The sequence below is a fragment of the Pleurodeles waltl genome, chromosome 8 (genome assembly GCF_031143425.1).
Source record: "Pleurodeles waltl isolate 20211129_DDA chromosome 8, aPleWal1.hap1.20221129, whole genome shotgun sequence".
Taxonomy (NCBI): domain Eukaryota; kingdom Metazoa; phylum Chordata; class Amphibia; order Caudata; family Salamandridae; genus Pleurodeles; species Pleurodeles waltl.
Window position 1 is genome coordinate 1,401,640,869 of NC_090447.1, and position 25,115 is coordinate 1,401,665,983.

Sequence of the window (25,115 nt, forward strand, 5' to 3'; positions counted from 1 at the left end):
TCGAATCCGCCTGTTTATCTGGGTGGTAAGCTTATTGATTGTGGGCCCGTAGTTACGGCCGATCACCAAATCTTTTTGTCTATCAAGGAAAATACCAAGTTTTATAGGGGAGTCATCACACCATCTCAGTGGGTACTCCAAAAAACGGGGAATAGGGGCCTCCATTAGTGGAAATAATTAATTTATGCCAGTTTATCAATGGGCCCTAAAGGGCTCCATACATATTACTTCACTGATGATTGGGGGTGGGCGTGGGCGTGGGCGTGATGTGAGTCGCAGGGTCCCATTCAAACAAGAATATATTGTCTGCATAAACAGGCGTAATGAATAGACCTTTCTAAAAGCGTAACCCCCTGCGCTTAGTGTCTCATTTAGAATAGAGAGGTTGCAGAAGCAGCAAAAAACACCAGCCCTCCCTTGGGTTTCTTGTGTAATAAATATAAAGAGCATTTTAGTGATCCCGAAGAACAGAAATTGAACTTGTGTGGACGTACAGAATGAAGTTAATTAACTTTAACAGTTTTGACATAGTTCTTAATACGTGGAAACGCCACTTCTAAGCTCCCATGGGTTATATTTGCAGTACTTGGGCTTGAGTTCAACTTTTTATGACTTGCTAATTTTCTGTGGAGCAAAAACAGTAAATTCAAAACCTCAAATCCTGCAATTAAGATATTTTTCTTTTTTCATTTTAGCTGTTGTGGGACCAGTAAGCTCGCTGAATGTCACTCCAGAGTATGGGTCACTTTTCATCAGCTATTCTGCGCCTTTCCAGGGTACACCTGAAGACTGGTATTTGGAGTATGAGCTCTGCTACTGGAAAAATAAGTTGGCTACTAAGGCAAGTGCTACCCTGAAACATATTTTAAACCATTTTTCTATGTTGCGTTATGATTCTTTTCTTTTTTTAAAGAGTGAATGAAAGGCATGTGGATGTATGCCAGTCATTTTGTTCGCCACTAGGTGTGTATTTTACAGAACATGTTTATATGGACGCTAAATGGGTTGAAATTTACCCTCCAGTCAACTCCTATAAATATACACGTTTAAGGGCTAACAAGCCTGAAAATCTGCTGTGAAAACACAATCAAAATTGTAAATTCAAACCAAGCACTAGCTTGATTTTCATGTAAAAAGCCTCGTTTAGAATGTTCTTTAGCCCATCCTTTTGCATCTGAGGACACTATAAGAGATACAAGGAGTGGACGTAGAGACTGGGCCTGATTACGACCTTGGCGGATGGGATACTCCGTCACAAACATGAAGGATATCCTGTCCGCCGTATTATAAGTTCCATTATATCCTATGGAACTTGTAAAACGGCGGGCGGGATATCCGTCATGTGTGTGGCATAGTATCCCATCCACCAAGGTCGTAATCGGGCCCTTTGTCATCAACTACTAAGAGTGACTTCAGGATGTTTTTTCATCTGCTGTACATCTTTTGGATTGTGAAAGGTAAATTCTAAGAGTGAAACTCCCACTGTTGTTCTTGGTACCTTTTGCCTCCTTCTGGAGTGGAGCGCTGAGGTGTGGCCTGCAGAGGTGTGGCACTAGATAGTATTTTTAAAGAAAAGTGGTTAGGACCCAGCCATCGTCGTAACATTCCACTTCCTGCAACATTTTAACAGTATTACCAGTTGAATAGTGGGATGCTTAAATTGTCTTTAACCCATCACAATGATGTCCCCAACCCCCCAAAAATATCTATATTTGTGTGTGTGTGTATATGTAATTCTCCCCGTTAGTTGCTGGAAACAAATACAAAAAAAGGTGATTGTGGCTATGTAGACTGTATTCCACCATTAGTCTAGAGCAGTGGCTCTTAACCTGTAGTACGACGACCCCTTGGGGTCTGCGAGGCTTACTTAGAGGGGTCTGCAACTGTTTCAGAATTGAATAATATTAAAATGAATATGTTAAAATGTATACATTATAGCGAAAGAAGCTAAATTAAAAAAGGGGAAACCTTTTCCTAAATTGATTGTGAATTAAACTAAATATGTGAGTATTTGTTTGGTGTTCACTTGTTTTTATTTTCTTGTGTTTGTTTTGCGGTTCAGATCATAGACGTTGCTTAGGTCTGGGGTCCCCACCTAACAATAAGGACTCAGTGGATGTTTTTGTATTCCAGGAAGGATTCAGTGGGGGCCCACACAAGTAACACGATTATTAACTGCTGCTCTAGAGTGTTTTATTATTATCTTTGTATAGAGTTTGGGTTTCTTTTTTTTTTTTTTTTATAATTTGTGTGTAAGACTGTGACACTCGGCGAGTCATTGGAACATCGCCAGGAGCATGATTGAGATACCTTTGTGCCAATAAAAGTGGCCTCTGAATTCTTGGAAAAAAACTCTTATTTTTAGCCTTGGCGAATATTAGAAAATAACCACTATAAATAAAGCAAGGTATCTGGCATCACTTAAAACTTGTATTTGAGTTTTGCTATTAGTGAGAAAAACAAATTAATGGATTTGGTTACAAAGCAAGTTTTCACAGGCTCATACATTTTCTATTGGGAAGTGTGTTATTATAGGTGCAGGTAACGTTCCCACAACTCACGTTTATTCTGTTCCACAACTTACATAGTGTTGGATTACCGGAAACCAAATATCCGATTCCAAGCACACAGATTTCTTCTGAGCAGTTTTGCTGCCTTCAGAAGTCTTGAGAGGTACATTTGAGGCAGAAGGAGGTGTCGTTGTATGCTGCTGTAATCTCACCTACTGTGTTATTAAGCCTTTTGTCAGCACAAATGGTTTTACTAATTACCCTTTGGAAGTGGTTATCTATTTTGTTAGTGGCAGAAGGGCTTTACTGAAAACGGGTTTTGGGTGACATGGCCTTGCTGGTTCTCTGGTAGTCCTTTTTGCACTGCATACATATTTTCTAGAACATCTCTAGTGTAGGCTATAGTAGAGATGAAAACCAAGGCTTGGTATATTTTAGAACTTTACAACTCAAAATGGTACAGTTGCTTAGGCATCCCTGTTTGTATGGGAGGCCATGTGAAAGCGAATACATCAAGCTTTTGTTGCGATTGCTTCTCAAATGGCACACACCAAGTTTTTTTAAACCAAAAACCCTAAGACATGAAAGGACACTATTTTACAGTGCTTCCAACAGAGAGTACAGAGCACCTATTGTCTCAAGCCAAGCAGTACTGAACCAGCCCTGATGGCAGAACTTGCAAGAAAGACCCTAGCTCATATCGTGTACTTCAGTGACTTTCCATTTATGTATTATCTTTTGAATGGGTTTTTTCTGCCCCAACTTTTTTCCATGCATGGCGGACAAAACTGATCTATAGAATGGATGTCCAAATGCCCTTCAACTAGCATTTGCTTAATCATGGCGATTGAAACTACTGCAGGGTACATATTTTCTTAAGTAAATGTAGAACGCTGCACATGTGTAGCATGCAGGTGATTTCCAGCAAAGCATAATTCAGGCTACATTGTTTATAGAACATTTTCATTCATTTTTTTTAGATGCACGTTTGTATAAAATTATTTGGGGGAAAAAGATAAATGCAATAGTGTGCTTCGCCCATGGAATAACAACCAAAAGGTGTTGTATGTTGTTTGAAATTGTTTGTCATAAAGCTTTAAAAATATATTTTTTTCAATGATTTGAATTGGTTGTTAAGTACTACAGAATATTATTATTGTATTCTAAAACCACAATTAAATAAAAGTGTTTAGGATATTGTAAAAAGTTGGCATACAATCTGTAATGATTAATTACATTCTTAGGTGTTTTTGTTTTTGAGTAGATGACTAAATGTGCGATTCATAAATGTTGTGATTTTGACATGCATTCAGTCTATTTGTTTTTTAATGTAGAACATTTTTATACAGATCTCAAGTATGTCTAAGCAATTCCAAAATTAGAACATTATTGTTTTTAGAAAAAGAACAAAATTGTGAATCAAAGCTTAATTTGATGATGGTAACTTGTTTCACATTTGTGCTAAAATGTGCCTAGGAGTATTGATAGTAATATTCTATTCTCAGTTTCAACTAGTTCATAAATATGGCGCATTTGAGGGAAAGGGACATTATAGTGAAAGACTAGCAGTACCTTGCTTTACAGATGCAATTGGCTTCTGGCTCTTTACTTTCCTCTTTCCAATCTAGTTCCAGCAACTCTCCGCTTTCCACATAAACAAAGAATTTATCTTCTCCAAGGAGTCTACTTCCTCAGTCTGTCCATGCAGCCGAATAGCTGAAGGATATGCACACATTTTGTATCATGACACAGGCAATCAGTAAAACACATTCTGTTGAGTATCACTGTTGTCCCCAGCACTTTGTATGCCTGAAATCAAGAGGGTCCTGAGGCCCTGCACCCATGTACGAAATTGGTTCCCATATCAAAACAGTGGATTACATCCTGGTAGAGATAGGCTTGACACAAGCAGACTGTGGCAAGCAGGAAAAGCTGAGCTCCGATATCGTATGAGGATTTACAGTAACAGTCACAGACATCAGGCAGGCATGTACAGCATATGTCCTGTCTGCAAATAAAAACTTAACAGAGGCCTATATGAGAGAGGATGTAGTTGCCTTCTGTTTCTAGTTTTGGCCATTTGTTTATTCCCTTAAGTGTCCTTGGCCAGGCACATTTGCTATGGTCTGGTATTTCCTTGGTGTAATTTGTGATCGGTTGCATTATCCCTTTTATGCAGATGGTTGTAGAAGTTCCCTTGTCAGCCAGCCATAGCTTGGATACATATAGTTATAAGAGTTCAAAAAGTATAACAAAATGGAGGGTGCAAGAATGTTTGTAATGCCAGATAAACAGAAAAAGATAACCTGAGACCAAGCATAAGCTTTAAGAAGGATTGTGCACTCAAGTTTTACCCACCGTGTATGACGATTAGAGAATTCAAGTAATTAGAACCAGAAAGGCATCTGGCTTCATCTCACCAGTGTGTGCAACAAAGTGCACTAGATTGCAGGCCAGGCAGTGGAGGTTTGAATAAACCATGGACCACTTATCATTCTATTTATGAGGACCCCACTGGAACTTGATAGTATTTTATGCAATACATTGCCAGTTGCTTAAAAGGTACCTTTTGCCATTTGGACTGGGCTTACTTCATTCATTTGGAAAGCCTTCTTTTTTTTTTTTTTTTTGTTTAAACGCAATCCATTTTCTAAATAAATGGGGGCATTACAATGCCAACAACAATAATTCAGCGGCCTATTCCTGCCTACCCTGTTCTTCCAATTTGCAATAGTCTTATTACGTAATAGAATTCATGCTCCAATCTTTAGAATGTTGCAAGTTTTTTTACTCAAAGGCTGTGAACTATCATTTTGCCACTGTGTATTGTTCATTGTATTACAAATATGTTTTAAAACAGGATAAAGCATGCATTGACACAAAGAAAATCGTCCACACGCTTTCAAATGTAGAGGCCTGGACTGAATACTGTGTTGAGGTGATACCAAGGTACATAACCTCCAGAGGAAAGAGAAGAGGGAAGAGCAGTGATGTGGTATGCACAGAAACTGAAGCCACAGGTAGGTTTTGGGTGTTGGAAATTTGCTTAATTAAGTGAGCCCATAGACCGTGTCTTCAACAAATGAAAAAATAGAAACAGCATCCAGAGACAAGGAACATTAAGAGGATAGTAACCAGAATACAAGGTGGACCACAAATACAAATGTCAGTGTTCCTTTACCAAACCTTGAGTGTGCTAGAAGGAGTAAAGGGTGCAAAGCTAACAGGGAGAGATGAAAAATGTGTGTGTAGGGAAAATTGTGCATACGGGGGAGAGATGGTGAATTACACATATTTTATAAAGAGGAAAGTGAAAATACCTGCTTGAAGCTGCTTACGGCTCTGCAGTGAGTAGTACTGTGAAAAGGTCGCATAATATATTGCCAGTCATTGATCTACCTGCACACTTAACAATTCTGCCTAACATGTGAAGCATGATATGTCATGGCTGGATATGTTGTCTCTCTTAATATCTTTAAGTTGTTTTTGTTTGGTAGTCTCTTATTATCATGTCTTGCCTGTTTGGCTGCAAGTTAATAACTAGTGATCTCTGGCTCTTTGGTTGATGTGTGTCGCTTAAGAACTGAGATGGGTTGGTCTGATGCCATTCTGTTTTTAGGCTTGTGTGCAGTTTCTGTCTACGGGATCTGACGCTCTAGCATTTGATTCCCCCTTGCCCTACGATCTGCTTGAGTGAGTAAGAGAACTATTATTTAGAGCCCTTTGCACACCTCTAGGGCAGGATCTTCCTATCTGAAATCAATTACGGTTATTCAACTCTTGTCCTTATATTTCTTTTGTCTCCTTTAGATTTGTAGATACCCCTTTCAAACCTTACAGTTTTCTCTTACTCCCTTGAAGAGGAGCTCACCGCCAGCCACGCCGGTGCAACTGCACCAGCGGACCAGGCGGCGTTATGGTGGTTTGGCTTCTGCCAAATACCACAACTTGTAATGTGGCAGTCTTTACTGTCAGCTCTGCGGCGGTAAGACCGCCACAGCAAGGCTGACGGTCTGATGACCGCCAGCCTCGTAATGACGGCCTAAATATTCTCCTGAAGAGAACAAATTTGAGTGTTAAATGCCTTTGGGGAATTTTTTTTTTGAGGTTGTCTCAATGTAAAATGATCCTCTATCTTTCACGGGTAAAGTAAGATTTGGTTCAACATTCTATTGACTTGTACCTAGAAGGCTGACCCTCCAGTTTGTGCTTTTTTAATTTTAGAACTTGCAGTTTATGTGGGGTGATCTTATCTTGCTGACCTAGGTTTGCTGTTGATACGTGCACGATGTACTAGAGACAGAGAGTCTTAAATCTGATTCTATTTTTCAATTTCAAAAGTTTTGATTACATTTTCTTAAATCTGATTCTTTCATGTACAGACAGAGTAATGTAACAGCTGATTAGACATGTGCATTTCATGCAGTTGATATCAATAGCTCATCTGCAGTATTTGAGGGTTACATCTGGTTTAAGAAAATCTTATAGTGTAATTGAGTCTTGTTTGGACCCATGACATAATGCTTGAGCTGGATGCTTCAAATATTAGAGCAATGAAATCATGCATATTACTTGAACCTATTTATCACAGCGGTCGTAACTAGGGGCATCACGGACATTTCAACATCAAGCATGATAGTAGGTAATTCTCTTTCTGGACCAGTGTCCATTCAAAAATGGATGAAGAGGGGTTCAGTCACAGTGATCCAAATGTGGGCCAGTTACATATACAGACCCCTGAGATACCTCTTCATTCCTGATCATAAAAAGATGAGCTAGAAGTCATACATGAGTCCAATCATTTGTAGTAGCGTTCATTGTCAATCATAAACACACAGAAATCGAATTGCATTTAGCATCAGGAAGGCCAGGATCTTGATATAAAATATTCTTTAAGCTTCAAAGGGCTGTTGCCCCTTATTTCAATTTATTGTTAATCACTGTGAAGCTGTCTGTTGTAATTTTTTTTTTCCAATTATTTTTTCTGGGCAGTAGATTGTCTTAGACTTCCTGGCAGATTGGCATATATAAATATATGGACCTCTTAGAAGCTGTTGCACATTGAATAAGGATGCTCACAAAAGCTTTCTAGAAGAGTGATGTGCTTATGCCTACATAACAGTGAAATAAAGCTTTGAAGGACCTGATTTAAGGAAGAGAGGAAATGTGCCTAGAATGGCTGACTTTACATTTTCCTAAACAATGATAATACTGCTAGTCAAGATCACACCATCCAGCTCTGCCTTTGGGTTAGACAACTAGAACAGACACTAGCAAAAATGTTGGTTTCTAGTGCCTTTGATTGTGGACATTGCAGCAGCCGCATGGACATTGTCGGATTTTCTTCCGAAAGTCTCTGGTTAGGGACGACTCCTATGCTATAAAAAGCCACTTTGATGGGAAAATGTCTGGTGCCCTGGCAGGAAAAACTGCTGCAGTGGCAGTAGGATAATCCACGGCCATACACTAAACCAGGCTGTAACTTGTTTCCTGGTGAGGAATATTTACCTGCAGTGTGACATACCTAAATAACTAGCAAGCGTGTCCCTGCTCCTAATAGCACCAAACCTTTCTCGAATTTAATTAGCACATTGCCAGGTTATATTTTATTGTGCCACATTGTTTTTTTGTGAGCCATATTCTGCTCAATCCCATCCCAAGCCCGCTTTAGTACGTGTGTATCTTATTAAAAGATAGGCGACCCTTGGATGGAATACAGCTAGCTGAGTAACCAGAGCCATTTGACAACGTGAGTTACTTTGAACATTAAGTATGCATTTCTGTTGGAAGGGTTTCTCACAGTAGGGTTCTCAAGGCCAAACACAATCTGGCCCCATGTCATTAGAATTTGTATGTTGGTAGAAGGTTCTGTTTGAGCTGAGGAATTCAAGACCTGTTCCATCCAGTCAGTGTCAGATACTGAGGGTGCTCTTTGTGGTCAACCTGATGGTTAAGGAAGTGTATCTTTAAGTCAGTTCCCCTAATCACTGAGAACAGGCGATGAATGTCCTTTAAGGCAGCCTGCTGTAAAACCTGCTTCATTGCAAGCAATAAAGAAGGCTGGAATGAATTGCTGCACTAACCACCAGACCAGGCCCATGTATGAAGATGAGAAGATTGGCTTTGAGTTGCCTACTTGGAAAAAGTTGTTCCTGACTGAAGCACTAATCGGTGATGTTTGGGTGGCCTCAGAGTCAAAAATAGTCCCTTAATATACTTTTTTTTTTTTTTTTGTTAAATCTTGTCAACTCCTTGTAGTTGGTTTGAGGGCTGTCAATTTAACTGTATTGTTTATTGATTTTCTTAATCGCAAATTCTTCATGCACAATTCACTGCTTAGGTCAGATGTTTCTAGGATACCTGGTTGTTATCCTTGTGACACTTTTAGGCATTTTGAGAGCTTGATAACAGTTAACCACAAGACAGTAACTGCTTTTCCTCAGTCTCACTCGGATGCCTTCCCATGCTGCTTTAAATCATAACTTAATGCCATGACTCTTTTGTATTGCGAAAATAATTTGGTCCTCATGTAAATCTTAAACTCAGTTATTTAAAATGGAAAACTGTGAATGGAGCCATTTTGAAACAACTTTTCAGTAAGCTTAAGTAACAAACAAACCCCAGTGCAGACATTTTAATATATAATCATTTGGTCCTGGGTAGCAAACCTGCTTTTGTATGTGGAAAAGCATCAGGTGTGAATCCTGGCTGTTAGAAATTAGGTCTCTGATAGGATGCAGACCTCTGCCAACTATAGTAGGGACCACAATCCTAGTGAGAGTAAATCAATTGCACACCATAAATTAACCTGTGCTCCCCCTCTGGTAGCTTGGCATAGGGCAGGCAGGCTTATCTTAGAAGGCAATGTGTTAAGTACTCTTGCAATACTTAAAACAGTGAACACACCACACAAAAAGACAAATAGACCTTAATTTTATGAATAAAAACAAGACCAGAAATGACAAAAATCCAACAAGTATAAGTTGAGTTATGAATTTTTAAAGATTAAAATGCAATATAGTGCTTAAAAGCACAAAGTGCTTTTCAGGGCTACTTGGGCCTGCTAGACTGGGTAAAATCCAAAAATTCAGGCCGACCGCGATGGAGCGCAGGTCTGATACAGTCCCAGACAAGTCCAGCTGAAGATTACCTTCTCCAAGTTGAGCCAAAACTCCCATTTGTGGGAGGGAAGTTCGCCGGAGTAAGGAGAGCTGTCGCTGATGGTGGTCCTTAGGCACGAAGAGTCAGCCAAGTGTCACAGACAAGCAGACTGGACCTTCGCGGTTGCGATCGGCAATATTTGCTGTGCAAAGAGGCAAAATTGCGGTGGCTCATGCTGATTGTTTGAGCAAGTAATGCAGTTCTGGTGCAACCTGCCCATTCGCGGTTGCTAAGAGCCTAAAAGGTTGATTTCAGAACCCACAAAACCACTTTTGAGGGCCCAGAAGCTGGTTGAAGACCGGTCCGGAAGCTGTAGCAGATGTGTTGGAAGTCTTTTGTGTCACTGAGACTTCAGAAAAAACTGGAGGCAAGCAGCCACCTCCTGGAGTCACTGGTTCTGGGTTGGAGAGATTCAGGTCCAGTCCTTCTCGCTACCAGGCAAAGAGGGCAGCAGGTCAACACAGCAGGAGTCCAGCAGAGACCAGAAGAGTGAGTCCTTTCAGCAGCACAGCAGTTCTTCTTCCTAGCGGAGTAACCACAGGTCCAAAAGTGTACTGAAGTGGGGATGTCTGGGGTCCAGTAATTATACCCAATTGTGCCTTTGAAATGGGGGGGGGGGGTTCAAAGAGAGGAATTTGAAGTGCACTGGGTCCCTGTGCTTTCTATCCTGGCTCCAGACTCAATACAGGGGGGATATGCAGCCCTTTGTATGAGGGCTTCAAAGCCTGTTCATATGTAACTGTCAGCTCCTCCCTCCCATCCTGCCCAGGGTGGCCCATCAGGATGTTGATGGTCTATCAGTCACACCAAGCTCCCTTTGTGTTGGGCTTTGTACATTCCCACCAGACATCCAATCTGTCACCCATCCCAGACGTGTATTCAGGGGCAAGCAAAAGGCACAGAATGGTTAATTAAGAAAATGCCAACTTTCTAAAAGTGGCATTTTAAATTGTGATTCCAGAGACCCCAAACTTGAGGGCCTCAACTCTTTCCAATTGGAAATTACTCTTATAAAATATAATAAGGTAATCCCAATGTTAAACTATGGGAGAGGTAGGCCTTGCAGTAGTAAAAAAAACAATTTAAGAGTTTTTCACTACCTGAACATTTAAAACTAAAAAGTACATGTACAACTTTTTAAATACTCTGCACCCTGCCCTTGGGGCTGTCCAAGGCCTGTGATGGGGGTGACTTATATGTAATAAAAAAGAAGTGGGCCTGGCAAGATGATAAGTTATCAGGTCGACATAGCATTTTAAAACCATCCACACAGGTTCTGTAATGGCAGGCCTGAGATGTTTAAAAGGCCTACTGAAGTGGGTGGCACAATTAGTGCTGCAGGCCCACTAGTACCATTTAATGTACAGTCCCTGGGCACATGTAGTGCACTTTACCACAGACTTATAAGTAAATTGGCTTATCTACAATTGGCATATTTAATGTTACCATACTTTAAAGAACACATGCACTATAGAACTGGTAGGCAGTGGTAAAGTGCCCAGAGTCCTAAAAACAGAAAAATGAAGTCGGCCGAAACAGGAGATGAGAAGGCAAAGAAATCAGAAGAGACCACGCCACAGATGCCAGGTTGTAGGAAGTTGGCTCTGTATGTGCTATTTCAAAGTAAGGAATAGCATGCACAGAGTCCAAGGGTTCCCCTTAGAGGTAAAATAGTGGTAAAAATAGATAATACTAATGCTCTATTTTGTGGTAGTGTGGTCGAGCAGTAGGTTTATCCAAGGAGTAGTGTTAAGCATTTGTTGTACATACACATAGACAATAAATGAGGTACACACACTCAGAGACAAATCCAGCCAATAGGTTTTTATATAGAAAAATATCTTTTCTTAGTTTATTTTAAGAACCACAGGTTCAAATTCTACATGTAATATCTCATTCGAAAGGTATTGCAGGTAAGTACTTTAGGAACTTCAAATCATCAAAATTGCATGTATACTTTTCAAGTTATTCACAAATAGCTGTTTTAAAAGTGGACACTTAGTGCAATTTTCACAGTTCCTAGGGGAGGTAAGTATTTGTTAGGTTAACCAGATAAGTAAGACACTTACAGGGCTTAGTTCTTGGTCCAAGGTAGCCCACCGTTGGGGGTTCAGAGCAACCCCAAAGTCCCCACACCAGCAGCTCAGGGCCGGTCAGGTGCAGAGTTCAAAGTGGTGCCCAAAACACATAGGCTAGAATGGAGAGAAGGGGGTGCCCCGGTTCCGGTCTGCTTGCAGGTAAGTACCCGCGTCTTCGGAGGGCAGACCAGGGGGGTTTTGTAGGGCACCGGGGGGGACACAAGCCCACACAGAAATTTCACCCTCAGCGGCGCGGGGGCGGCCGGGTGCAGTGTAGAAACAAGCGTCGGGTTCGCAATGTTAGTCTATGAGAGATCTCGGGATCTCTTCAGCGCTGCAGGCAAGGGGGGGGTTCCTCAGGGAAACCTCCACTTGATCAAGGGAGAGGGACTCCTGGGGGTCACTCCTCCAGTGAAAGTCCGGTCCTTCAGGTCCTGGGGGCTGCGGGTGCAGGGTCTCTCCCAGGTGTCGGGACTTTGGATTCAAAGAGTCGCGGTCAGGGGAAGCCTCGGGATTCCCTCTGCAGGCGGCGCTGTGGGGGCTCAGGGGGGACAGGTTTTTGTACTCACAGTCTTAGAGTAGTCCTGGGGTCCCTCCTGAGGTGTTGGATCGCCACCAGCCGAGTCGGGGTCGCCGGGTGCAGTGTTGCAAGTCTCACGCTTCTTGCGGGGTGCTTGCAGGGTTCTTTAAAGCTGCTGGAAACAAAGTTGCAGCTTTTCTTGGAGCAGGTCCGCTGTCCTCGGGAGTTTCTTGTCTTTTCGAAGCAGGGGCAGTCCTCAGAGGATGTCGAGGTCGCTGGTCCCTTTGGAAGGCGTCGCTGGAGCAGGATCTTTGGAAGGCAGGAGACAGGCCGGTGAGTTTCTGGAGCCAAGGCAGTTGTCGTCTTCTGGTCTTCCTCTGCAGGGGTTTTCAGCTAGGCAGTCCTTCTTCTTGTAGTTGCAGGAATCTAATTTTCTAGGGTTCAGGGTAGCCCTTAAATACTAAATTTAAGGGCGTGTTTAGGTCTGGGGGGTTAGTAGCCAATGGCTACTAGCCCTGAGGGTGGGTACACCCTCTTTGTGCCTCCTCCCAAGGGGAGGGGGTCACAATCCTAACCCTATTGGGGGAATCCTCCATCTGCAAGATGGAGGATTTCTAAAAGTCAGAGTCACCTCAGCTCAGGACACCTTAGGGGCTGTCCTGACTGGCCAGTGACTCCTCCTTGTTGCTTTCTTTGTTCCCTCCTGCCTTGCCGCCAAAAGTGGGGGCCGTGGCCGGAGGGGGCGGGCAACTCCACTAAGCTGGAGTGCCCTGCTGGGCTGTGACAAAGGGGTGAGCCTTTGAGGCGTTACAGCTCCTGCCTGGGGGAGGTGTTAGCATCTCCACCCAGTGCAGGCTTTGTTACTGGCCTCAGAGTGACAAAGGCACTCTCCCCATGGGGCCAGCAACATGTCTCTGGTGTGGCAGGCTGCTGGAACTAGTCAGCCTACACAGACAGTCGGTTAAGTTTCAGGGGGCACCTCTAAGGTGCCCTCTGTGGTGTATTTTACAATAAAATGTACACTGGCATCAGTGTGCATTTATTGTGCTGAGAAGTTTGATACCAAACTTCCCAGTTTTCAGTGTAGCCATTATGGTGCTGTGGAGTTCGTGTTTGACAGACTCCCAGACCATATACTCTTATGGCTACCCTGCACTTACAATGTCTAAGGTTTTGTTTAGACACTGTAGGGGTACCATGCTCATGCACTGGTACCCTCACCTATGGTATAGTGCACCCTGCCTTAGGGCTGTAAGGCCTGCTAGAGGGGTGTCTTACCTATACTGCATAGGCAGTGAGAGGCTGGCATGGCACCCTGAGGGGAGTGCCATGTCGACTTACTCGTTTTGTCCTCACTAGCACACACAAGCTGGCAAGCAGGGTGTCTGTGCTGAGTGAGAGGTCTCCAGGGTGGCATAAGACATGCTGCAGCCCTTAGAGACCTTCCTTGGCATCAGGGCCCTTGGTACTAGAAGTACCAGTTACAAGGGACTTATCTGGATGCCAGGGTCTGCCAATTGTGGATACAAAAGTACATTTTAGGTGAAGGAACACTGGTGCTGGGGCCTGGTTAGCAGGGTCCCAGCACTCTTCTCAGTCAAGTCAGCATCAGTATCAGGCAAAAAGTGGGGGGTAACTGCAACAGGGAGCCATTTCTTTACACAAGCCCCCCCCAGCCCACAGGCCAGGAGACTCAGCCCAAGCTGGGAGAGTCTTCCTAGTCTGTCAGGCGAGGAAGAGTAGGAGAAATAGGCTGGTTAGTTGCAGGGCCTACTCTGCCTTACATCCTTCTGTTCAGGTCATTCCCTTTGGGGAACTGACCTACTTCCACAGTGATAGGACCTAGTCTGAATTGCCTCTTGTCTGCCTCTTCAATGTCTCCACCCATTCTTTCTATTTTGGTCTTAGAGGTATCCACCTCTGCTAACTTTATCTTGGCCAGGGTTACCCCTAGCTTACCCAGAGAGGTTACCCAGAGCTGGAGTAACCCCACCATGACCAATAGGGTCAGGGGGCCTAACTTGCTATTTGGCATGGGGTCAGACCACCATGCTAAGGATAGTGCAGCCATAAAGGCTAACACCCAGCAGAGGCCACTGACAGCTGTCAGTGCCCAGAACCACACCTTTAGCTCTTCACCTAAAGGGGAAGGGGCTAAGTTACAGGCCTCTTTGGGTTCAGGTTGCCTGTCTGCTGTATTAGAGTGGGGGGTTACCACATCTTGTAGTAAACACCCTTCTTCCACTCTTTCTTCTGTTAGCTGAGGAGCCACCCACTCAGGTTTAACAGTTGCCTGACTAGCCAGGACTTCTTGTGGGTCAGGTTGGACTTTATCAGGGCCATTTTTGGAGTTCTCCCCTACTGGAGCAGAATCTCCTTGGCTTGCTGTAACCTTGGCTAAAGGTTGTCCACCCTTCCTACTCTGTTTTCTTTTCTTCTTCTTCTGGGGCCTGCTTGCATTTACTGCAGAGGCAGGACTTCCAGAATCCTTGGGAGAGGACTGGCACTGGACCAGTTCCTCTCTTGGGCTCTGACTAACCTCTGGGTAGTCATTTCCAAGGAGACAATCAAGGGGGAGGTCTGTACTGACTACTACCCTTCTCCAGCTAAGAGTGCCACCCACTTCTATGGGCACTAAAGCCACAGGCCTCTTAGTGACCCTGTCTAGGCTAACTCTTACCCTGGCAGTCTCACCTGGGATGTACTGGTTTGAGAGCACCAGCCTGTCATGCACAATAGTGTGACTGGCACAAGTGTCTCTCAGGGCAGTGGTTGGGATTCCATTCACCAGTAGGTGGTGGAAGTGTCTACTTCCCTCTGGAATCTCCAACTCACCTGTTGGGCCCTGTTTCCAGTTGAAGGCTATGAAGACCTCCTCATCTGAGGAGTCATCTCCCATGGCTACACTGGTTACCCCTGGAATTTTGTTCTGGGGTTTGTTTTTGGGACAAGAAGTGTCCTTGGTGTGGTGCCCAGACTGTTTACAGTTGTGGCACCATGCCTTAGTGGCATCCCAGTTCTTACCCTGGTACCCACCTTTGTTTTGGGTTGTGTCTTGGGGCCCACCCACCTGTTCTGGTTTTTGGGGGCCTACAGAGGACTCTTTTTCTTTGTTTCTAGTGTCACCCACTTTCTCCTGGGGAGTTTTTGTAACCCCTTTCTTTTGGTCACCCCCAGTGGAAGTTTTGGTTACCCTAGTCTTGACCCAGTGGTCTGCCTTCTTTCCCAGTTCTTGGGGAGAAATTGGACCTAGGTCTACCAGATACTGATGCAACTTTTCATTGAAGCAGTTACTTAAAATGTGTTCTTTCATAAACAAATTATAAAGCCCAACATAGTCACACACTTCATTTCCAGTTAACCAACCATCTAGTGTTTTTACTGAGTAGTCTACAAAATCAACCCAGGTCTGGCTCGAGGATTTTTGAGCCCCCCTGAATCTAATTCTATACTCCTCAGTGGAGAATCCAAAGCCCTCAATCAGGGTACCCTTCATGAGGTCATAAGATTCTGCATCTTTTCCAGAGAGTGTGAGGAGTCTATCCCTACACTTTCCAGTGAACATTTCCCAAAGGAGAGCACCCCAGTGAGATCTGTTTACTTTTCTGGTTACACAAGCCCTCTCAAAAGCTGTGAACCATTTGGTGATGTCATCACCATCTTCATATTTTGTTACAATCCCTTTGGGGATTTTTAGGATGTCAGGAGAATCTCTGACCCTATTTAAGTTGCTGCCACCATCGATGGGACCTAGGCCCATCTCTTTTCTTTCCCTTTCTATGGCTAGGAGCTGCTTTTCCAAAGCCAATCTTTTGACCATCCTGGCTAACAGGGGGTCATCTTCACTGGAGTTATCCTCAGTGATTTCAGAGGTGTTGGTCTCTCCTGTGAGGGAACCAGCATCTCTGACTATTATTTTTGGAGTCAGGGTTTGAGGGACCCTGTTCTCCCTAGATAGGACTGGTAGGGGGGAATTTTCCTCCAAGTCACTATCCTCTTCCTCTGAGTTGCCACCCTCAGAGGGGTTGGCCTTTTCAAACTCTGCCAAAAGCTCCTGGAGCTGTATTTTGGTAGGTTTGGGGCCCATTGTTATTTTCTTTATTTTACAGAGTGACCTTAGCTCCCTCATCTTAAGATGGAGGTAAGGTGTGGTGTCGAGTTCCACCACAGTCACATCTGTGCTAGACATTTTGCTTCTAAAAGTTGGAATACTTTTTAAGAATCTACAACTAGTTCTAGGTTCTAATTCAAACTTTTACAAACTTTTAAACTCTAAAAGAAATGCTAAACAGGATCTAACACAAGGCCCTAGCAGGACTTTTAAGAATTTAGAAAACTTTTCAAATTGCAAAAATCAATTTCTAATGACAATTTTGGAATTTGTCGTGTGATCAGGTATTGGCTGAGTAGTCCAGCAAATGCAAAGTCTTGTACCCCACCGCTGATCCACCAATGTAGGAAGTTGGCTCTGTATGTGCTATTTCAAAGTAAGGAATAGCATGCACAGAGTCCAAGGGTTCCCCTTAGAGGTAAAATAGTGGTAAAAATAGATAATACTAATGCTCTGTTTTGTGGTAGTGTGGTCGAGCAGTAGGCTTATCCAAGGAGTAGTGTTAAGCATTTGTTGTACATACACATAGACAATAAATGAGGTACACACACTCAGAGACAAATCCAGCCAATAGGTTTTTATATAGAAAAATATATTTTCTTAGTTTATTTTAAGAACCACAGGTTCAAATTCTACATGTAATATCTCATTCGAAAGGTATTGCAGGTAAGTACTTTAGGAACTTCAAATCATCAAAATTGCATGTATACTTTGCAAGTTATTCACAAATAGCTGTTTTAAAAGTGGACACTTAGTGCAATTTTCACAGTTCCTAGGGGAGGTAAGTATTTGTTAGGTTAACCAGGTAAGTAAGACACTTACAGGGCTTAGTTCTTGGTCCAAGGTAGCCCACCGTTGGGGGTTCAGAGCAACCCCAAAGTCACCACACCAGCAGCTCAGGGCCGGTCAGGTGCAGAGTTCAAAGTGGTGCCCAAAACACATAGGCTAGAATGGAGAGAAGGGGGTGCCCCGGTTCCGGTCTGCTTGCAGGTAAGTACCCGCGTCTTCGGAGGGCAGACCAGGGGGGTTTTGTAGGGCACCGGGGGGGACACAAGCCCACACAGAAATTTCACCCTCAGCGGCGCGGGGGCGGCCGGGTGCAGTGTAGAAACAAGCGTCCGGTTCGCAATGTTAGTCTATGAGAGATCTCGGGATCTCTTCAGCGCTGCAGGCAGGCAAGGGGGGGGTTCCTCGGGGAAACCTCCACTTGATCAAGGGAGAGGGACTCCTGGGGGTCACTCCTCCAGTGAAAGTCCGGTCCTTCAGGTCCTGGGGGCTGCGGGTCTCTCCCAGGTGTCGGGACTTTGGATTCAAAGAGTCGCGGTCAGGGGAAGCCTCGGGATTCCCTCTGCAGGCGGCGCTGTGGGGGCTCAGGGGGGACAGGTTTTTGTACTCACAGTCTTAGAGTAGTCCTGGGGTCCCTCCTGAGGTGTTGGATCGCCACCAGCCGAGTCGGGGTCGCCGGGTGCAGTGTTGCAAGTCTCACGCTTCTTGCGGGGAGCTTGCAGGGTTCTTTAAAGCTGCTGGAAACAAAGTTGCAGCTTTTCTTGGAGCAGGTCCGCTGTCCTCGGGAGTTTCTTGTCTTTTCGAAGCAGGGGCAGTCCTCAGAGGATGTCGAGGTCGCTGGTCCCTTTGGAAGGCGTCGCTGGAGCAGGATCTTTGGAAGGCAGGAGACAGGCCGGTGAGTTTCTGGAGCCAAGGCAGTTGTCGTCTTCTGGTCTTCCTCTGCAGGGGTTTTCAGCTAGGCAGTCCTTCTTCTTGTAGTTGCAGGAATCTAATTTTCTAGGGTTCAGGGTAGCCCTTAAATACTAAATTTAAGGGCGTGTTTAGGTCTGGGGGGTTAGTAGCCAATGGCTACTAGCCCTGAGGGTGGGTACACCCTCTTTGTGCCTCCTCCCAAGGGGAGGGGGTCACAATCCTAACCCTATTGGGGGAATCCTCCATCTGCAAGATGGAGGATTTCTAAAAGTCAGTCACCTCAGCTCAGGACACCTTAGGGGCTGTCCTGACTGGCCAGTGACTCCTCCTTGTTGCTTTCTTTGTTCCCTCCTGCCTTGCCGCCAAAAGTGGGGGCCGTGGCCGGAGGGGGCGGGCAACTCCACTAAGCTGGAGTGCCCTGCTGGGCTGTGACAAAGGGGTGAGCCTTTGAGGCTCACCGCCAGGTGTTACAGCTCCTGCCTGGGGGAGGTGTTAGCATCTCCACCCAGTGCAGGCTTTGTTACTGGCCTCAGAGTGACAAAGGCACTCTCCCCATGGGGCCAGCAACATGTCTCTGGTGTGGCAGGCTGCTGGAACTAGTCAGCCTACACAGACAGTCGGTTAAGTTTCAGGGGGCACCTCTAAGGTGCCCTCTGTGGTGTATTTTACAATAAAATGTACACTGGCATCAGTGTGCATTTATTGTGCTGAGAAGTTTGATACCAAACTTCCCAGTTTTCAGTGTAGCCATTATGGTGCTGTGGAGTTCGTGTTTGACAGACTCCCAGACCATATACTCTTATGGCTACCCTGCACTTACAATGTCTAAGGTTTTGTTTAGACACTGTAGGGGTACCATGCTCATGCACTGGTACCCTCACCTATGGTATAGTGCACCCTGCCTTAGGGCTGTAAGGCCTGCTAGAGGGGTGTCTTACCTATACTGCATAGGCAGTGAGAGGCTGGCATGGCACCCTGAGGGGAGTGCCATGTCGACTTACTCGTTTTGTCCTCACTAGCACACACAAGCTGGCAAGCAGTGTGTCTGTGCTGAGTGAGAGGTCTCCAGGGTGGCATAAGACATGCTGCAGCCCTTAGAGACCTTCCTTGGCATCAGGGCCCTTGGTACTAGAAGTACCAGTTACAAGGGACTTATCTGGATGCCAGGGTCTGCCAATTGTGGATACAAAAGTACATTTTAGGTGAAGGAACACTGGTGCTGGGGCCTGGTTAGCAGGGTCCCAGCACTCTTCTCAGTCAAGTCAGCATCAGTATCAGGCAAAAAGTGGGGGGTAACTGCAACAGGGAGCCATTTCTTTACACAGGTCTAATACGAGTTCTTAAGCGCATCACAGGAAAATTCAGCAGTGATCAGATTTATCCTGTACTGAACCAGCCTCTATAGTGAATTGTATGTCGACCGCAATAAACCTACACTTGACACCGTGAAAAATATAATTCTTCATTTTTCACTAAAACTCACAAATATATGTATTAACAAAAGCATCATGATATCACTTAATAAGTGGGAACAATGTATTTGACCCTAACCCAAATGTGTTAATTCATTGATTAAGAGGTGATATTATTTCCTCACTGCTGTAGCTTTGCCCTCCAGAGCCCGATTACTACGACAGATTGGTATTTTGGGGTATTATGCTGCTATGGCAGATCACAACTGATCTTGTGATTCAGGATCTATATTATTAAGATGAGGGAATACTTAGGCAGATTTTACCAGCCAGAAAATCCAGGCAGTAAACTTGCTGGACGATTAGGCAGGGGGAGCAGGCTCCTACTAGGCCCCTTCTTGCAGCACAGAGGATGGCTGGCTCCTTTATGCCAGACTCCAGCCTGCCCTATCTACTGACATCCTCCCCAGCCCTTTTCCTAAATTGACACAGTAATCTGCATGGAATAGGAAATCTATGTAATTTTATCTGGAAAAAACAGGTCTACATGATTATTCACTCTTCTTGGGGGGGGGGGTGTATCATAATTGCATATTACTAATGTGGTGTTATTGTATGATACCTGAGCATGCATCCCACTGTTATTTTGCTTCTAAACTGTGGCCCACATGGTTGTTATCCATTTAATAATGTGTGGGAGACAAAGGCTGTGATGACATTTAGACACGTTCAGGAATATTTAGTTTCTGGTGTTTTGTATGTTGGTAAGGTAGACTGTGAAATCGAGCAGCCTTGGATTTTTAGCTTGGTTCAAATTTTCAAACACCAACCTTTGTGCCTGTGTGTTTTTTACAGCTTTCACCAGAGCAGGTTACATCGCCATACTCCTGTTCTCATTAATGTTGATTGTGTTTGGTGTGGGGCTTGGCTGTTTCTTCTTGCTGCACAAGTTTCGCAAGGACTTTAAACACTGGCTGTACCCGCCTTTCCGAATACCAGAGCATATAGAGGAGGTATGATATTTTACATTGCCACATTGTAATGCTTCCTAAGATTACTCAATTTGTGTTTGTTCCATATGTTACAATATCTTTATTTTTATAAAGGTCGAAGAGTTAAATACAAGATTTTGTGATACTAAATATTGGAGGCAAAATAAAAGTTGAGCAAATCATTGTTTTTCTCATAAATGGTTTTCCCATTGACTGAGAACCTCTGATTTTGAAACCTCAAGTCTTTGTACAGCTGGGTCCTGCATACCCTTGTATCCACCCAAGGTACATAGTATAAAGCGGTTTCACCCCCCAAAAAAATCCTACTTCGATCAAAACACACACACAGAAAAATGCTCACTGCATCAAACCTCTGCGCAGCACGATCTCCCTTGAGAAAAGTGGAAGGGCTTAAGCCGTGTTTACCTAGCTGTTAATATGCTCAGGAGTAACTGTAACATAGCTTTGCCCATTCAAGGGATCCATTTTTTTGACCCATAACATCTATATGTTCTACCAGTATAGTCGAACAGATCTATAAAGCTAACAGATTAGCCGTTGTCCTATTGCAACAAAGATTTAAGTTTAATAAGTAACATCTAGTCTTGCTGTCCACAGTGTCACTAACTGCAACTGTTGCCATATGATCAACTGATGATCCCCAGCTTTCTACTTATAACCTATTGCTAGCTTTCTGTGGTAAAGCTACATCTGTTGCAGTGTGCGCTATTACAAATTGTACATTTGGCCCAATATATTTAAAAAGATCTATGTGTGTGTGTGTGTGTATGTATATATATATGTGTGTGTATATGTATATGTGTGTGTGTGTATATGTATATGTGTGTGTGTGTATATGTATATGTGTGTGTGTGTATATGTATGTATGTGTATATATATATATATATATATATATATATATATATATATATATAATGGCATGTGTAGCTGCAGATACACATGATGTGCCTATATCGCCATCTAGTGTTGGGCTCGAGTATTACAAGTTGTTTTTCTTCGAAGAAGCTTTTTTTCGAGTCACAAGATCGAGTGATTCCTCTTGGTGATAGTGCGCATGGGCATTGAGTCCTTTGTTAGATTGTTTTCTTTCCGCTGTTGGGTTCAGACGTTTTCCCTCTAGCTCCGTTCAATTTCGGTTCAATACTATCTGAACTTCTCTATCTTTTTCTACAACAGCAATTTCGTTGTTGAACGCCTTTGTGACTACACTTGATCCAGTTGTATTGTCGGGATCGATCAAACGCCCTTTTGGGCACCCACCCCCTTCTCGGCCCTACTCCGCCACAGGCTCATAGATCCGACTACATTTTGATTCTGTCCTTGGTGCCACGTCATGTTCCCCTATACAGACCAGCATTCGGTGTGTAACCACTGCCTCGCTCCGGACCACAAAGAAGAGACCTGCGAGGCATGTCAATCCTTCAGATCCAAGAAATCCTTACGGGATCGAAGAGCAAGAAGGTTAGAGATGGTATCAAAGTCCAATGAACAAACGCCTGAAATCTTTGGTGAGGAACAGGCACAAACTGCAGTCTCAGTCCGAGACTTCGATTCAGATGAGGACAGCCAGATATTTCCTGCTGCACAGTACGTGAGTACACCAGCCCCTTCCCATCAGAAACAAATTTTAAAAATCAAAGAAGGCCTTGGATCCACCACTGCTTGATGCCATGGTTTGACCCAAAAAGTACATATCGACGTCCGAGCCTCTGGTTTGTGCCGGAAAAGGCCAAGACTCGCTATGACAAACATGGTCATGCCTGTTTCAGCTTAGTCGAAAAATGGAGGCTTCCACTTCAGAACCGAGACGGCTACACACCACATCGGAGCCGAAAACATCAAAGCTCCTTTTCAGAGTCGAAAAAACATTCACCTTCTGAACAAACTATTTTTTCGGCCCGTACAATGCATGCCGCTACCAAGCTTTCGGAGCATTTATTAATGGGAAGCAAACTGGTTTCATCTTCAGGACAGGAAACAAATGAGACATTAGACCAATTTATTTAGGTCATGGACGAAAGGCAAGGGAGAATTTAAATTCAGAACGATACCGGGAAGATCATTGCCTTTCCGCCTCCTATAACAAAGAGGAGATTGGCATTCCAACAAGACTGGACCTTCACCTGTGAAGATTTTTAAACACAAGGAGAAGCCAAAGACTGTACAACAGCCTTCTCCACCAGATTCATCTTTTCTGCTCCACCCACACAATGTTCCACACATTCTCCAGTGTCTTCACATGAGGATTATAAGGGTGACAATTTTTACAACATGGATCCATGGGATATATATATGATTCTGATCCAATTCAATCCAATGACCCTGATTTGTATTCCCCAAGACCGTCTTCAACTGAGGATACAACAGCCTATAATCAGGTCATTTCCAGAGCAGCCGCTTACCATAACGTACAAATGCATTCTGAACCTATAGAAGAGGTTTTCCTATTTAACACTCTTTTCTCAACTTGCAAACAATATCAATATTTGCCAATGTTACCAGGTATGTTAAAACATGCCGATGCCATTTTTTTAAAGAACCGGCGAAGGCTAGGGTATTAACACCTAGAATAGATAAAAAAAAATATAAAGCTGCACTATCTGACCCAGTCTATATATCAAAGCAATTGCCACCTGATTCCATCGTAGTCAATGCAGCCAGGAAAAGGGCAAATAGCCAGTCCACAGGGGATGCTCCTCCCCCTGATAAAGAGAGCCACAAAGTTGATGCAGCAGGCAAGAGTGGCAACTCAATCTTCAAATCAGTGGAGAATTGACAACTCCCAAGCTCTTTCAGCCAGGTATGATAGGGCACATTGGGACGAGACGTAAGAGTTCTTTCAATACCTCCCAAAAGAACTCCAAAAAAGAGCACAGCAAGTAGTGGCAGAAGGACAAGCCATTGCCAATAATCAAATTAGATGAGCACTAGATGCAGCTGACCCAGCAGCTAGGGGAATTAACACTGGAGTTATGATTAGACTGCATGCTTGGGTGAGAGCCTCAGGATTTAAACCAGAAATACAACAAGCGGTCCTTAATATGCTTTTTAATAAACTGTTTTTGGACCTGAGTTGGATAAAACTATTGACAAATTAAAAAAGGACTCTGAAACAGCAAAGACCATGGGAGCCATTTACACAACACCTTTTTGAGGCTTATTTCGTAAACCTCAATTTAGAGGAGGTTTTAAACTACAAACTTCAGAGGCCTCTACGTCCCAACCTAAACAGGGACAAAAATATTATCCCAGGAGATCGTTCAGGGGCTCTAATACAGGACACACTTTCAGATCTAGAGGCAAATCCGCTGATGCAAGAGGTGCCTCCACCTCATCAAATCCGTGACTTTCCATGCATCCCCACACAGTATACATCTCCTGTGGGAGGAAGACTGCAATATTTCCATCCTCACTGGCAAAAAAATTACAACAGATCAATGGGTACCCTCAATTACCTTAATGGTTATTACCTAGAACTTATCTCCACTCCACCAAACATTTCTCCTCATTCACACAGGCTTTCTCTTGAACACATTGCTCTGTTAAAACAAAAGATAGAATCTCTTCTACTCAAAGGGGCAATCAAGATAGTTCCCATCAGTCGAGGAACAGGCGTATATTCTCTATACTTCCTCATACCAAAAAAGGATGGCGCTCTCAGACCAATTCTTGATCTCTGACCTCAAAATCAATATATCCTGTCAGAGCATTTTCACGTGGTCACTTTACAGGATGTCATTACCTTGTTACAAAAACAAGACTACATGACCGCATTAGATCTAAAGGATGCTTACTTCAAAATTCATATACATCCAGGACACCGGAAGTACTTAAGGTCTGTGATAGCAGGCACGCATTATCAATTCAAAGTACTACCTTTTGGAGAATCGACAGCACCAAGAGTATTCACAAAATGCCTAGCAGTAGTTGCGGCATACCTCAGAAGACAGTACATACATGTCTTTCCATATCTGGACAACTGGCTAATAAAAGCCAGCACCATTTAAAACAGTCCACAGCACACACAATACACAATAGATACCCTACACAAACTAGGGTTCACAATCCATTACCAGAAATCTCACCTTCAGCCATCACAAATTTAACCATATCTAGGAGCAATTCTGATCACTCAGTCAGCATTAGCCTACCCAAATCCACAACTAATTCCGGCTTTTAACACTCTTATATCGAAATTACAAGTCAATCAAACCTACACAGTAAGGTTTGTCACGAGGCTATTGGGAATGATAGCATCATGCATAGCAGTAGTGCCCAATGCACACCTAAACATGAGACCACTGCAACAGTGTCTCTCGCAACAATGATCTCGGGTACAGGGTCAACTACAGGATCTAGTGTTGTTAGACTGCCAAACTTACAAATCTCTGCAATAATGGAATCAAACCAACTTATCAAAAGGGCGGCCATTTCTGAACCCTGTGCCGCAGACCATGATCACAACAGATGCATCGATGACCAGTTAGGGAGCCCATCTCAACAGTCTTACTATACAGGGAGAATGGGACTCCACACAGCAGACTTACCACATAAGCTACTTGGAATTGCTAGCAGTGTTTCTAGCACTCAAAGCATTCCAGACACAGATCAC

The 25,115-nt window shown here is 43.7% G+C and overlaps 1 protein-coding gene across 2 annotated transcripts in view; it reads left to right on the forward strand.

Moving 5' to 3' along the window:
- Positions 1-25,115, forward strand: part of IFNGR2 (interferon gamma receptor 2) — a 77,629-nt gene that overhangs the window by 35,924 nt on the left and 16,590 nt on the right. For both annotated transcript variants that reach the window (XM_069202459.1, XM_069202460.1), the window contains exons 4-6: positions 696-841; positions 5,371-5,530; positions 20,346-20,503. In XM_069202459.1, the coding sequence (XP_069058560.1) occupies positions 696-841; positions 5,371-5,530; positions 20,346-20,503 (464 nt within the window). The remainder of the gene's footprint in view (positions 1-695; positions 842-5,370; positions 5,531-20,345; positions 20,504-25,115) is intronic.